We start from the raw sequence: 15,779 nt of genomic DNA, 5'->3' as shown, positions 1-15,779 counted from the left end.
AAAAAAAAAAAAAAAGTTATCATCCTAAATGGAGAAAAAAAAAAAAAACATGACATCCCACTAAAAACAGGAATGAGACACGATATCTATGATTGCACTACTTTTCAATATTGTACTTGAAGCACTAGCTGGAGCAACAGGCAAGAAAAAGAAATTAAGGAAATACAAATAGGGAAAAACGAAGCCAAGTTACCTCTATCAGCAGGTGACGTGATATGATGCATTAAAGAACCTAAAACTTGACCTCAAAATTTCTAGAAATTATCAGCAATTTTACCAATGTGGCAAGATCTAAAATCCACTTGTAAAAATCAATAGGTGTTCTATTCGCCACCAACAAACATACAGAGAAAGAAGCCTTGGCCATATTTTCATTCTCAATAACCTCAAGAAAATAAAATGTCTAGGATTAAGCCTGATCGAGAAGATAAAGAGCCTCTACAGTTAAAACAAAGCCTCTGAAGAGAGAAGAGAAAGACAGTACAAAGTGGAAAGAAGTCAAATGCTTATGGATTGGAAAAGTTAGTACTGTGAAAATCACTGTTCTATCAAAGCCATTTATAGATTTAATTCAATCTGAATTAAAATATCCATTTCTCTTCTCACAGAAATAGAAAAAAATTCTAAAATACATATGGAATGACAAAAGACCCTGTATAGACAAAAACAAACATACAAACAAACAAAACAGAAAACCAAACTGAACAACAACAAAAATCCCTGGAAGGAATGCAAGTCTGGACCTTAAGAAATATTGCAGAGACGTAGTAATAAAAACAATCAGGATAAGTAAAAACAAAACAAAACAAAACAAAAAACAGAAAACAAAACCTCCAAAACAAAACAAAACAAAACACTAAAGCAAAACTGAAGACTCAAAACTCTACACTCTAGCCATCTAATACTGAACAAACTCGCCGAAGTCACACACTGGAGTGGAGGCAGCATCTGCAACAAATGGTGCTGGGAAAACTCATGCCTACATGGAGAAAAATAAACTTAAGCTCATATCTGCCAGCTTTCCCAAAATCCAATTCCAAATGGATTAAAAACCAGAATGTGAAATGTAAAACACTGAAATTTCTAGAACAAAGCAAAAGCAAAACAGAACATATGCAGTACCCTGCAGAATATAGGTATAGGAAAGGACTTTCTGGCTAGGACCCATTTACCCAGGAGTGTAGGCCAACGATTTATAAGTGAGGCCTCATATGTAGTGTGTAGAAGATCCTGGCTGGTTCTGATATGCAAACTTCTTCTCTGATAACCAGTTCTCACAGTTCCAAAAGGTACCATGCAAACTTACATGGGACAAAAGCAGCCAGCAGACTCACCCAGATAAGATACCTATTAACCACAAGAACAATCGACATGGTAAGATATCCCTAAGGGTAAAGTAGTGGTCAAGACTCTTCTAAGTACACAGCAGCTCTCTAACATGAACTTGAAACTCAATCAACAGGAGTAAAATCATGGCTGGGACTGGAAATATAGCCAACTACCCCATGACTAATGAAGTCATGGATTTTGGAGGAGATCCTAAAATTGCCACTTTGCTAATCAGCATAATTCCTAAGCATATTGTAAAAATCTATTTTTATACCCACAGATAAGCGTCATCCCTCTCGAAGGAATCTTCTCTTTGCAACAGACAGACATCATTACAGAAAGCCACAACCAATCAAAATGCAGAGAATAAGAGGCCATGTGGTGCCTAGCGCCAACTGATATGTAAACAACACAAGTTTTGCACTCAAGGCCTAGAGATCATAGTGGAAGAAGAGGAAGAAAGATTATAAGAGACAGAGAAACAGGAAGTTTGTGAAATTTAATTTCCTAAAATTGTTTAAAATGTTACATCCATGTAATCTCATCTAGACTGTGGCCTTAACAAGAACGAAAAAGGGTAGCACCAATAGATATGTTAACATGGAATGGGGACCCTTCGCTGGAACGCTGTTCTAGGCCAGAAAATACAGGCATCTAAAGAATGCTGAGAGCAGGAGAAATATTCTGCCTTGGGAAGAGCCCTAAAATTGATTATCCAATACTAAGGGATTAGCTCTGAAATCATAGGCAAACAAGTAATATTATATGGAGTGATTTTGTTGTATTTATATACTTAGGACTATATATATATACATATATCTATGATCTGTGTAACAATGATTAAAGAAATACTAGCCATGGATTTGAGTGGATCAAGGTGGGAGGTATAAGGGAATAGTTGAAGAGGGAAAAAGAAAAGGAAAATGACATAATATTTTTCATTTTGAAATGTAGAGAATGAGTTATGAGTCACCTTTTGAAATTAATGAGCAGAATCAGCATGAAACAGACATTTATCTTTGGTATTTCTTACATAAAAGTTTTCATTTGGGAAAGAATATTAGTCATAATTTACATTATGTCATTGTTTTGATAGTTACTAGAGAAGTGAAAGATTCAAATATGTTTTCTCTCTTATTATTTAACAATGTTGTCTAAGAAAAATCAGGATTCAGTGAGTAAAAATAATATTTTATGATGTCCTTGGCAATAGTTCTGGAGAAAAATAAATACTGAAGAATAATGTTTAGCATGATTTTTAACAACTAAACATTCTACTATGCCTCCTAAGCTTTGGGTGCAGGAGCTAGGCATCACATGGTTTTTGTTATGCCCATTGTGCTTAATTATGGTTTTCTGCAGTGATTTTTGTCTGTTGAAGAGAGAATCAACTTTAGTCATCATTAAGTCTCATTTTTCATAAACTTAGATAATGCACTAAGATGTTCTATGAGTTGGCTAAAGTAACTGGCATAACTATTTGTCATGGAACAGTGGTTTTTATATCTCTAACCAAATTCCTTTGCCCCTTTAGTTACATTTTTAGAGAGTAGAGCCTTTGTGGTATCTAGTATAGCCCTTTCCTCAATTCCCTATTCTTTTGTTTTAAGATGCAAAGCCTTATATAATGTAATTGTGTAAAAGGTTTATAAAACTAAAGGGATGAACTAATGTATTAAGTACTGTTGTAGGATAACAAAGAAGACAATACTATTCAGTAAGATTTGGTTATGGTAATAGTGCAACAGATCTCTCTTTTATTTGATGAAGAGGAAATTTTATCCCAGCAGAAAGAACCATGTCTAAGTGAGCCTTGGAAAATCAAAGGTTGGCTGAGCATGACAGCTACAGTGACCGGACACTTAATCCAGTTCAGTTCATAGTCGAGGATTAAATTCTTGTCTTTCAGAAGTAAGCATCATACTCACACATCACTTATCCAAGTCCACTGAAGACTTGGGTGTTGTCCTGAACACAGGTAGAGGTGTGGACCAGTTGGCATCTTAGATGTCACCTCATCATCCCATAGCTGGAAGTTGAGGTGAGCAAAGTTGCCATTGGAAAAACTAGGAATCAGTTTCTGGCCTCGCCCTGTTACTAAGCCCTTTGGGGCAACCTCACCAGAACAAATGTCACAATCAGTGAGACAGAGGCAGATATGCAGGTGATGTGGCTATTATGGTTCACCCTGGCAGTCTCAAATTACAGGTTCTTATTGGGTGACCTGAGTCATTAGGAGTAACTATTAATATACAGAAATATCACTGATAATGTTGGAGTATTTAAAAGTCTTAAAAAGGCCAATGTATGAGTCATCCTGGGTTAAAATACAAAATTATTATACAAAGATAAATACAAAATTCAGGAAAGGTTGTCAAATGATTTACTGTAGGCTTATGTAAATAAAATGGTGCATGAAAAGAAAAAAATCCAAGAGACTGATGAATAGATATGGCAGGGCAAAGTACTCAGCATGTGTTGTAGGATGAAGCATTTTGTACCAAGTATAAAATATAATGGAAAATATTTAACGTGCAGGCCAAGTAAAAGGCTGTGTCTGATAGTACTTTGGATTTTTATTTTAACCTGTAGGGAGTCCTAAACATGACTAAAATAGTTAGTTGATGTAAATTATTTAAGAGAAGAGGAGAATCCTTTCTTACATCTGATACTAGAAAATAACTCAGAAAAATCACATAGCATAGTGGGAACATTCTGACAAGCATGTTAGCACGTACAAATGGTGAAGACTCTGAGAAAAATTGAGTAGTAATGATATGTGAATAAATTGGTAGCTTGAGGATATATAGATAGGTGTGTACATGACAGATACATGCATAGTACATAGATGACAGGTGACAGGTAAGATATAGATAGATAGATAGATAGATAGATAGATAGATAGATAGATCGATAGATAGATAGATAGATGGATAGATAGATAGATGGATGGATAGATAGATAGATAATACATTATAGATATGTAACAGATTAAAATTAGATGATAGATATATAGATAGATGAAAGATAGATAGTACATGATAGAGAGATAGCAGATATGTACATTATAGATAAATAGACAGATGATAGACAACAGATAATGGAGAAATAGAGAGACAGAGTCATGATAAATTGCAGTCAAACATTGCCTAAATCTATAGATAGGTAGATGTCATCTCTCTCACATTTCCTTGATGTTAATTTTTCCAATATGAGTTGAACATTATTCCCAAAGTCTTACTCATTCCTAGAGACCAAGGCAGCTAGGAGAAGAGGCCTTGCTTCTCCCCTGACTCCTCCTGATTACATTTGTTATCTTCCTGGGTTTGGTCAGCTTGTAGAGACTATCACCATGTGACCGTCTCTATAACCATCTTGTTCTAAATTAAACCTCATATATTTCCAGTGAACTCTCCAAAATGGGGACATTCTAACCCCCATTCATATGCAAACTGTAAAACAGTTGACATCTGTGAGAGCCAGGGCAATAAAGAGTACATGGGCCTAAACACACAGCTAGAACACATCCCATGAATTAGTAAGGATTCTTGCCTTTGACATCCCCTGCTCCTGTCAGGGAGAAATGTGTCTTTTCTTACACATTTGGACACACATGGAAGAATACAAATACATTACTTCACATAATTTTCTCCTGCCTACCTATTTCCCATCTGTAGACATCAGACATCATTACTTACATCCCATATGACCCTAAGAAAAATAATCAATCAACCAATGAACAACGAAATCAATTTTCTCTAGAAAACATTAGAATTTTAAAATTATCTTACATTAGGTTAACTTTATAAAATATGGGGTTTCCATGTGAAATTTTATGCATGCATATGACATACTTTGACTATATCAACCCACATTCAGTTAACTTTTTAAAAAGAACCAACTTTTCCTCCTTTAATCAGCAGGCTAAATTTATATTGTTTGTTAAAGAGTTTTTGACGATCTGTAGTTTTTAGAAGGATAATTTATTCCCTCCTACCTTTTAAAATATACTACTGACTTTCACTACACACATAAGTAATTGTCTTCTATATTTAAAATTACACTTAAAAAGGAAAATTGTACAGGTCAAACAGGTTTAAAACCTCACATCGTCCCTTGGCTGACTCACATTTCTTGGCCAGGGTTTTACCTGTGAAGATGTTTATCTGTGTTATAGAGCCACACAGATAGGGCAAGTGTAGAAAGCTATTCAAGTGGCCATGCTTGAATAATGTAGTTTTAGGAGGTCTCTCTAGAGTGAACTTGATTAAAAGACTATCAGGACTGAAGGTTACACTAGAAATAGGAAGTAAGTGAGAGAGACTAAGAAATGAGCAGTCTCTGAAACACATGCCCTTCAGGTATGCGAAGTTCAGAGTGCCAGGAATCTACTTCCTCCTCATCTCATACCTAAATCATAGTCCATGCTTGAGTCCCATGGAGGAAGGCTGGTGAGGAACTCTTGTCATCTCCAGTCACAGAACCACATGGGTGTCAGGAGTCAGGGTCATCCATGCCCAACCACTGTCTCACAGGTTGGGCAGAACCCAGCATCAGAATAAAAAGGCTGAGTGGCAGAGCACCTCCATCCAGTCCTCCTGAAGTGGCTACACATCTTGTGCTGCCTGTCATCTTGGTAAGTGTCCATTTGGAGCAAGAGCGTGGTCTGTACTAGAGCAAAGCTGAGAGGAGAGCTGGAGGGGAGGCTGTGTAGAACCACAGAGCCAGGAGGCCACTCTTACAGAGGTCTTAAGGTGGGCTTAAGAATGATGAGTAGAGAAAAGGGCATTCTGACCTCCAGAGGAGGCATAAGCAGTCAGGATCCATTTGACTTACGGCTCTTCATGGAATAACTTTCTTCTTTAGTGGAATGGGTCTCACAGAAGCACAGAAAATTGTGAATATTTAATTGATGCACTCTGAAACAGCCCTGGACTAGCATTCAAAGGAAGAGACAGAGACAGAAAAGGTTGTCTTTGCAGTGAAATCCATTTTCTCTGAAATGATGCTTTAAACAGTTAATCTCCAAGCTAGTGATTCAGACACATTTCATAATGCCTAGATTGTCATTCAATGCTGGACATTAAATGTTAGTTTTTACCTGACTTGTGTGGGTTTTTGAAGCTTCCAAAAAATAATAATGAGCATATAAGAGGATGAACATTCTACAACAGAAACTACTAGAGATAGTGTGTCTATGATTATTACGAATGCTATGGGGGCAGGATAGCCCCAGATTCCTAAGTCTTACATGTGTGTTACTCTTCCACAGCTCCAGAGCATTCCAGCAGAGATGTCCTGCCAGCAGAACCAGCAGCAGTGCCAGCCTCCTCCCAAGTGTCCTCCCAAGTGTCAGACACCAAAGTGCCCTCCAAAATGCCCACCCAAATGTCCTCCCAAGTGCCCCCCTGTGTCTTCCTGCTGTAGCCTGGGTTCTGGGGGCTGCTGTGGCTCCAGCTCTGGGGGCTGCTGCAGCTCTGGTGGCTGCTGTAGTTCTGGTGGTGGAGGCTGCTGCCTGAGCCACCACAGACCCCNCAGATCTCTTCGTCGCCATCGCCACAGCTCTGGATGCTGTAGCAGTGGTGGCAGCAGTGGCTGCTGTGGCAGTAGTGGCTGCTGTGGCAGCAGTGGCAGCAGTGGGTGCTGCGGCAGTAGTGGTGGCAGCAGTGGTGGCAGCAGTGGCTGCTGTGGCAGTAGCCAGCAGTCTGGGGACTGCTGCTGAACAGGGCCCTTGCACTTCAGACAAGCTGTGGAGAAGTTTTCCTGCCTGCCACTCCTTTCTGTTGTGCTCTGTATTCTGGACTCTTGGTCATCCTCTACAAAGTTGTGACTTTCTCCTAAAATGACCAAATTGCAATAATAAAGACTCCCCTTTCAAACATGGCTAAATTTGTGTTTATTTTTGACAACAGCATATTTCTAAGTCAGTGTTATTAGCAAGTCAGTAGAATTACAGCCTACATCAGTAATATGGTTTATCGGACCCACAAGCAGTAGGAGCACAATGAAAGCGTGAAAAAGCTCAAGTGGATCTGTTTTTCTTCGTTTGCACCCGAAGACCTGCAGATAAAGTTCTACAGACCAAGTTCTATGAAAGTGGAAGGTGAGCACAACAAAGGAGATAGGGAGGGAAGGGTTTGCTCAGCACTGTTTTCCCGCCTGCAGCTTTGAAACAGCTTCCTTTTACCTCACAGAGGAGGCAGGTGAGGGGCATCCAGTCAACACTTATGGGAGCTCACATGACCAGGCTCAATGTCACAGGCTGAAGAAGATAACAGGAACAAGACAAAAGGTCTTAGGACTAGAGAATATCTACTCACTCCCTTTGGTGCTCTTTGTTTTCCCCCGTGGTCCTGGTGAGTGGTTACTCAAAAGTGCTTCATAAGCTTCCCAGAAGAAAACCCTAGAACATGAGAATCTGGAAATGGGCTCAGCACAGAGGTGGAATACAAAATGAAGAGATGCTGAAGGTCAAGGAATATTAGAGCAGAAGTGTTTGGAGAAAGCTGATGGGTGTGTCTCCTCGACCCATATAATCCTGACACACCTTATTTCCTGATGCTCTTGGGCCTCTGGTATTGCACATAAACTGTGTTACACTTCCTTTTCTTACCTGAAGCCTGTATTGTGACCACTTAGTGACCAGAAGCATATTTGAGGCCAAACAGTTACAGAGATGTGTGACCCTCACCCTTTTCAGTGTCCCTTAGGTGGTCAGGAGTGGTGCCTGGACATCTATCTGTACCAGAAGTACTAAGGATGAATCATGATACACAAGGTGAAATTGTTCCCTGGAGAGAGATGGAAAAGACTAGTGGCTCCAAAAAGGAAAGCACCTGGCTTGGGATCACCAGACGTGACAAGCTAGGGTAGATCTCACTGGTGGCCAAGCAGTCCAAAGCCTCACACTGTCAAATGATTACAACTAGGGATAAGCAATTCATGTAATAACACTTTGTACTTCTTATTTTCATGTATTTAGATATGTGTTACGTTATGTCTCATATACACATTTGCAAAGTACATTACTCAAATATATTGGGAAGTAACTCCCCAAAGAAGTGTGATTTCTTCCTTCCTGGTTGTTTTTAAAGTATGCATTAACTGCTGCAGGGCACACTGCTCTCATTGGTTTCTCCTGTGGGGAAAAAAGTCTCAACTATTTATAAAGACATACTGAGGATCCAATGAGATAATGTAAAATATTTGTCAAACTATTTCAGGGATAATTTCCTCTATGGTTCATCCTGAAGAAGCTGATATCATGTAAAGAAATGATTGTATGAAGACAATGGAGGAGGATTGAGCAGGCTCCGTGGGATTTCTACCTTGTTTAAGCTCCAGCTTGATCATCCACCAGTATGTGCTTACTACAGAACAGGGAGCTGCTGAACCCTACATCAGGCACCTCACCTCCTCATGCAACTGGCCCACTCTTACTAGATCTTAGCCTAAATTACCCCCTTCTCCTCTCACATGGAAAGTCAGTACCTGGGACAGATCTGCATGTGTCAACTGCTGTCTGAGCTACCACAGCTGCTGTGACTCAGCAGCCAGAAGTTTGGAGGCTTTTGTGGAATGTACTTTACTTCTGTATCCACCCGAGGCTGCTTAAGTGTCTGAATCATATCTGAGAACTTAATCTCTGGGTGGGGCATCACACATTTGGGGGATTAGAAAAAAATATTTCTTTCAAAACCATTAAAAAGCCACATTCACCTTGCTGAAGTTCTGAATCCCCCAAACGACTCTGTCCTATATTACTGCATGCAATGAGGTAATTTGGGAAATACATCAATGTGCCCAAGTGCCTATTGGATAATTCATTTTTCCTGCTTGAATTGCTATTGTCTAATTGCTATCTCTCATGTTGCTGACTAGTAATGTCTCAGAAAGTAGACGATCAAGACAAACACTAAAAGTGCAAATTAGGGCTTCCATGTCTGTCTCTCCCATTAATTCTGTGCTTTGCCCTTAAATCAAAGCATTGCATCTATGAGTTCCAAGCTGCCCTAGTGTACAGAGTGAGTTCCAGGTCATCTAAGACTATATAGAAACATCCTGTTTCAAAAAAAAGCAAGTAAAATAAAATAATATAATAAACTTATCGAGGCACGTCAGTAACACTGAGACATTTTTGTCTTTTAACTTGTGATTCCCTTCATGTCTGTCACTTGATTCTTAGACTCTGGCAGGAAGTGGCCATTGCCATCCCTTTCCCCACCCTCTCCTCACGTTTTTAGACACTGCATTCTGTTCCTTTACTTGGTAAATCTCCAACTAGTCAATTTTCTTAATGATTTATAAATACACTGATATTAAAATATAAACAAAAAATTCTCACAAAAGGTAAAGTTATGTGAGGAAAACCCTGCTAATTAAGGCAGACTTACAAATTCAACTTCCTCCTTTCCAAGATAAGCACCCACCAAGCAAGTACCTGATATTCCTGGACTGCCTCTTCACACAAATGGAGTACTTGAATGCTAGCCAATGATTTTCCTTTATTCTGAAAACTCCTTCCCACTCTCCAAAGTTCATACATAGTCCTTTTCCACCCTGAATAAAGGTAATGTGCACAAGATACAACCATCTAAGAGAACTGTTTCACTGCAGATCCTTGGACAAGGCGTTCATCTAAAAGAGTTGTAATACTAAGATTCTCAGAGAAGGACTTCTCTTCCTATAGCATTCATTCCCAGACTCAGAACCATAGCAGGACCCCAATACGCATACTTACTTACTTAAATATAACTTAATTTTTTTATTTGTGCTGGTATGTTGCATGTAGTATATGTATGTATATGTATACATGTATATGTACATGTATATGTATATATGGTATATGTTTGTTGTGTTTGTGTATGTTCAGCTGGTGGGCATGTATGTGTGTGTATGAGTGTGGAGGTGTGTAAGTATGAGGTCAAGGTAATCTTTATTCATTAAAATAATTGTTGAGCTTTCAAAATTATATACTAAAGTCAAGTAACCAGCTTCACATGAATTTGATCTAATATCAGCCAAAATAAATAAATAAATAAATAAACCTACAATAATTAAGAGAAGTTTAAGATTACTCACTACAGAAAAGACATCCACAAAACTATGAACTAGACCCCACAAGGCAAAAACAATGCTATTTTTAAGAAAGAAGAAAATTCAAGGTAATTTTGTCTATTAATTATAAAACATTAATTAGTGTGTGTGTGTGTGTGTGTGTGTGTGTGTGTGTGTGTGTGATTAATTGTAATGTGAATTCCAAAAGTTAAAAATGTCATTTAAAGAATGTCAGAGAACTGGAAAATAAAACCACATACATATACTCAGGGACCATACAACATTAGAGAATATTTAAATAACCTGAGGATGAAACCATGCAGTATCATGGGGGAAAACATCTATTTATTTGTGTGTTGTACAAATAAATTTAAAATGTAGTATTTGGAGCAACAAAATAATATAAATTTAAGCAATGTTATATAAATAGAAACTAAACCTTCTTTTAGTCTCTGAGATCATGACATTATTGTTTGTGACTATTCAAGGGGTTAAAATGAGAAAAACAAAGGAGAAATGACTAATTTAATTGATACTGGCTCAGGAACATAGAAAAAAGGGCCAACTATTCATTTGAATTACTTCTAGTTATAAGTCAGCAGTATTTTTGCAACCCACGAGATAAAGAAAATTAGTCATTCTAATAGAGAGGCAGCATGTCAAATGAAAACCAAACAATGGTTGGTTAGTCAAGATGGCTACACTAACCTGCCATTTAAGCTTGCAGAGCTCATAGTCAGAGGATAAATTTCAGTCTTCCCCATGAAAGATTGCATATGTTAGTTGATGCCATGTGTGCTCTCCAGCACAGAGGCAGAGATATGGACCAGATGACACCTAAACCTCATCATCCTGGAAGTTAGAATTTGAGCTGAGCAGAGTTGTCATTGTGGAAACTCAGGAATCAGTTCCTGACCTCTCCCTATTACTAAGACCTTTGGAGCAACCTGAGGAAGACCAAGAAGTTCTTATTAGGTGAGACAGTGGCAGATCTTTCAAGTCATGTGGCCTGACCACACATGTATATTTTAGTGGGCAGCTCCTTCGAGGGTGATCAATACATAAGGAATAGCTTTTTCTAAACTGAAATCCATTACTTTCATTAATGAGAAGATGTAAGATCATATAGTATCCAAAGTGCCGGTACAGGTAAGGAAATAAAAAAACCCAGGGCAAGTTTTCAAGGAACTTATAATTTCATGTCTGTGATATGGGGAAAAGTCTGTGTGGTGATCCATGTACAAAGGGCATATAGAACATTAAACCGACAAGACTAGGTAGGATACTTAGTAAGGCTTCCCCTTCCTCCCTCCCCCTCCCCCTCCCCCTCTCCCTCTTCCCCTCCCCTCCCCTTACCCACTCCCCTCCCCCTTCTTCCTCTTCTCCCTCCCCCTCTCCCTCTCTCTCCATATATATATATATATATATATATATATATATATATATATATATTCACATAAAGGGACTCAAGGACAGAAATCACTCAATTATCTCATAGGCACAGAAAGAGCTTCTGAATGAATTCAACATTCATACACTATAAAAAGACCTGAAGAGTCTAGAAATAGAGAAAAGTTATCTCAAAACAATAAATGTCATATATGACAAACCTGCACCCCAAATTGTACTAAATAAAAAATTCTCAAAGCATTTACACTAATAATCACAAAAATAACAGCATCTAATTTTTCTTCTTTTATTCAATAGAGTACTTGAACTCTTAGCTACAGCAGCAAGACATGAAAAAGGAAGAGGGCTACAAATAAAATATATATCAAAGCATCTTTATTTGTAGACAAAAGGATTTTCTATACATGAGGCCCATAGATTTGGTAAACACTTTATGAAATGTGTCCAGTTACAAAATAATATTAACCAATCAGTAACCTTTGTATATAGCAATAGCAATCACATTAAGAAAGAAATTAAGGAAAGAATTCCATTCACAGTTACCTAAAAACTTATCCTGGAATACATGTAATCAAGGAATTAAAAGACTTCCACAATAAAAAAATTTAAAGTTTAAATAAATAAACTGAAAAATACACTGGGATATGGAAAAGTATCTCATCTCATGGATTAGGAGGATTGATACTGTAAAAATCATTTATTAAAGGAAATCTCTATTATACTTTCAATGACATGCTTCACAGAAATAGAAAAGGCATCTTAAAATTTGTTTTCAAATACAAAAGACAACAGATAGCCCAAGATTATTATAGCACAATATAACACTGGAATTATCATGTATGGTGATGCTTCAAGTTACACTATAGTACCATGGTAACAAAACATCATAGTACGGACAAGAGGACATATAGATCAGTGGAATAAAATAGAGGGCCAGATACGAAGCCATGCAGCCAGAATCAACTGGTCTTTTACAAAGATGCAAAAAAAAAAAAAAAAAATCATGCAGGAGAAAAGCCAATTTGTTCTGAGAAAACTGTATAATCACATACAAAGAATTTAATTAGACTCCAATCTCCCACTCTGTACAAAAATTAACTCCAGGCATATCCAAGTCCTTAAAATAAGACCTGTAAAGGCGGGGATGCTTCAATATGTTGGCTGGGCAAGGTCTTCCTGAACGGGACTCAGTTGCTCAAGAATTAAAGCTAATAAGGGGCAAAAGAGATCTTATGGAATTGCAAAGCTGCTATACATAAAAGGAAACAGTGGAATGAACTATCAGAATGAGCAGTAATCTTGGCTATGTATCTGAAAGAGGATTAATACCTATGATGTACAAAGAACTAAGCTAACTCAAAAAATGGACTGAGAGAATTAATAGACATTTCTCATAAATGGAAATACAAATGGCTTCCAAACATTTGAAAAAAATCATATTTGATAGCCATAGAAGAAACACAAATCCAAATCTAAACTACACTGAGATTCTATCTTAACCCAGGGGTAATAAAAGTAATTATGGAAAAGGGACCTATTATATCTAGCTATATTCTTGTGGATATTTACTCAAAGAACTCCAAGTCAACATAGCACAAAAACTTGCATATTACTGTCATGGGTCTTCACCATAGATGAAGTACAGAACAAATCTACATATCTAACAATAGAGGGATGGATTAAGAAAATATGGTGTACATTGTTTTTTTTTCTTCCAAAAGAAGCTAGTTATTTTCAGAGAACTAGAAATAACTTAAGATAATTCTTTTTTAAAAGATTTATATGTAAGTATAATATTTATATGTAAGTATACTGCAGCTGTCTTCAGACACTCTAGAAGAGGGTGGCAGATCTCATTATGGATGGTTGTGATCCACCATATGGTTGCTGGGATTTGAACTCAGGACCTTCCGAAGAGCAGTAGGTGCTCTTAACTGCTGAGCCATCTCTCCAGGCCCCAAGATAATTCTATCAGGTGAATTAAGGCAGTTGCAGAAAGAAAAGTATGTATATTCTCTCATAGTTTCATTTCTCAATTTGATATAGACAAAGTTGCACATGTGACATGAAATTTAAAGTGAACTTTCTATAGGAACAAACGGAACTAATGATAGTGGTAAGGGTGAGACAAAGAGAAGAGAAGAAACATAAAATATAATATAATATAAATATAAAATAATGGGCAAGTTGGAGGAAGATAGACATAAAAATCACAGTTTTGTACCTTAAACATGAAACTTGGAGTGTGGATCATTTCAGAAAGAGCAGTAAAGTGATCAGCTGAGCAATGAGATACTCTTATGGATCCTTCAGGTATGTGAGATTAAGGTTGACAGGAATCCAGTTCCTCATCTTATGTCTACATCATCATCCAAGCTGGATGTAGCATCCATGAGCTCCACAGAGGAAGACTGGTGAGGAACACCTATCTGTTCATCACTAATCAGAAGATCATGTGAGTGTAGGCAGGGCCCCTCATGACCAACCACTGTCTCACAGGTTTGGGCAGAGCCCAGAATCAGTTTAAAAGGGCTGAGGTACAGAGCACCTCCATTCACTCACCTTCTGAGGTCTCCAGAGATCTTGTGTACCTGTAATCTTGGTAAGCGTCCACTGGAATTGGGAACATGGTCCATACTAGAAGGAAGCTAAGAGGAGAGGTGGCAAGTGGAAAAGAGCTGGCTAAAGCCACAGAGTTCAGAGATGTGTTAGCAGAGCAGAGCGTGATGGGGTAAAATGAAGGCTGGGTAGAAGTGGTGGAGTCAAAGGGACTCTAAAACCCATGGGAGGTATTAGAAGGAATTGAGTACCTCTGACTTAAGAAACCAGAGTGGATATTCTGCCCTCCAGTGGAGTGGGGCTCAGGATTAAAACCTGAAATACAGAAAGCTGTGGACCCTGATAGGTTTCAGGAGGGAGGGGGCTCCCTCTTTTAACATCTCCCTGGGAAAGCCTGGAAAGCAAGACTAGCAGTGAGAACAGTGTACCAAGGGAGCTTTGGGCCTGGAACAGACAGAGCCCTAGATCTGGAACTTGATCACAGGCTGCTCAGAATTTTTAAGACACTGAGCACAAGAATTATTATGTCAAACACCAGTCAACATGGGGTGCTGACATGAGTTTAGACTTGCCTGAAATGAGGAAAAAGACCTGGTTCTTGGCTTCAGGAATCATAAGTTGGGTCTTTTATTAAATGGAGTTGGAACACCTATCAATAACCTTTTACTTCCTTCTCTGATGTCATTATCCTCATCAGTTTGTGAAGCTTCAGGAATCCATGGAACTCTCATGAGAATCACCATATGATGTACAATAGATGTAGATCAAGACCAGTGGCATTATAAAAGATTTCATTCAGAGAAATTAAGTGGAGGAGGAAATTATTCTGAATATGCCCCCAGACTATGAAATCTCTCAACTTATGGGTTGTTATAGGAGATTGTTTTTTTTTTTTTAAAGAATAAGAACCTTTTTTTTTTCCTGTCAAAATTTGCAACATAATTTGGCTCTACTGGCCAGTACTGCAGAAGGCTTTGGGGTGTGTTAGAAATAAAACTGCAGAATATAGAATTTCTATGACTATCAGTTAATGTTTAGAGGTGGACAGGATGGCCCCAGGATCCTGGTTCTAACTTGCATTGTGATTCTCTCACAGCTCCAGAGCATTCACCAGCAGAGATGTCCTGCCAGCAGAACCAGCAGCAGTGCCAGCCTCTTCCCAAGTGTCCTCCTCCCAAGTGCCAGACCCCCAAATGCCCTCCCAAGTGCCCCCCTAAGTGTCCTCCCAAGTGCCCCCCTGTGTCTTCCTGCTGTAGCCTGGGTTCTGGGGGCTGCTGTGGCTCCAGCTCTGGTGGCTGCTGCAGCTCTGGGGGCTGCTGCAGTTCTGGGGGTGGAGGCTGCTGCCTGAGCCACCACAGACCCCGCAGATCTCTTCGTCGCCATCGCCACAGCTCTGGATGCTGTAGCAGTGGTGGCAGCAGTGG

At 38.6% G+C, this 15,779-nt stretch overlaps 1 protein-coding gene across 1 annotated transcript; it reads left to right on the top strand.

Moving 5' to 3' along the window:
* Window positions 1–5,922: 5,922 nt before the first annotated feature.
* LOC110321038 (late cornified envelope protein 1F-like) lies at window positions 5,923–7,203 on the top strand. The gene is made up of 2 exons (XM_021197133.1): window positions 5,923–5,965; window positions 6,602–7,203. The coding sequence occupies exon 2, from the start codon at window positions 6,623–6,625 to the stop codon at window positions 7,049–7,051; it is 429 nt and encodes a 142-aa protein (XP_021052792.1). The 5' UTR covers window positions 5,923–5,965; window positions 6,602–6,622; the 3' UTR covers window positions 7,052–7,203.
* The last annotated feature ends 8,576 nt before the right edge of the window (window positions 7,204–15,779 follow it).

The sequence above is a fragment of the Mus pahari genome, chromosome 4 (genome assembly GCF_900095145.1).
Source record: "Mus pahari chromosome 4, PAHARI_EIJ_v1.1, whole genome shotgun sequence".
In the NCBI taxonomy this organism is placed as follows: domain Eukaryota; kingdom Metazoa; phylum Chordata; class Mammalia; order Rodentia; family Muridae; genus Mus; species Mus pahari.
The sequence above is the reverse complement of the archived record's forward strand: the minus strand, read 5'-3'. Positions and strand labels throughout refer to the sequence as shown.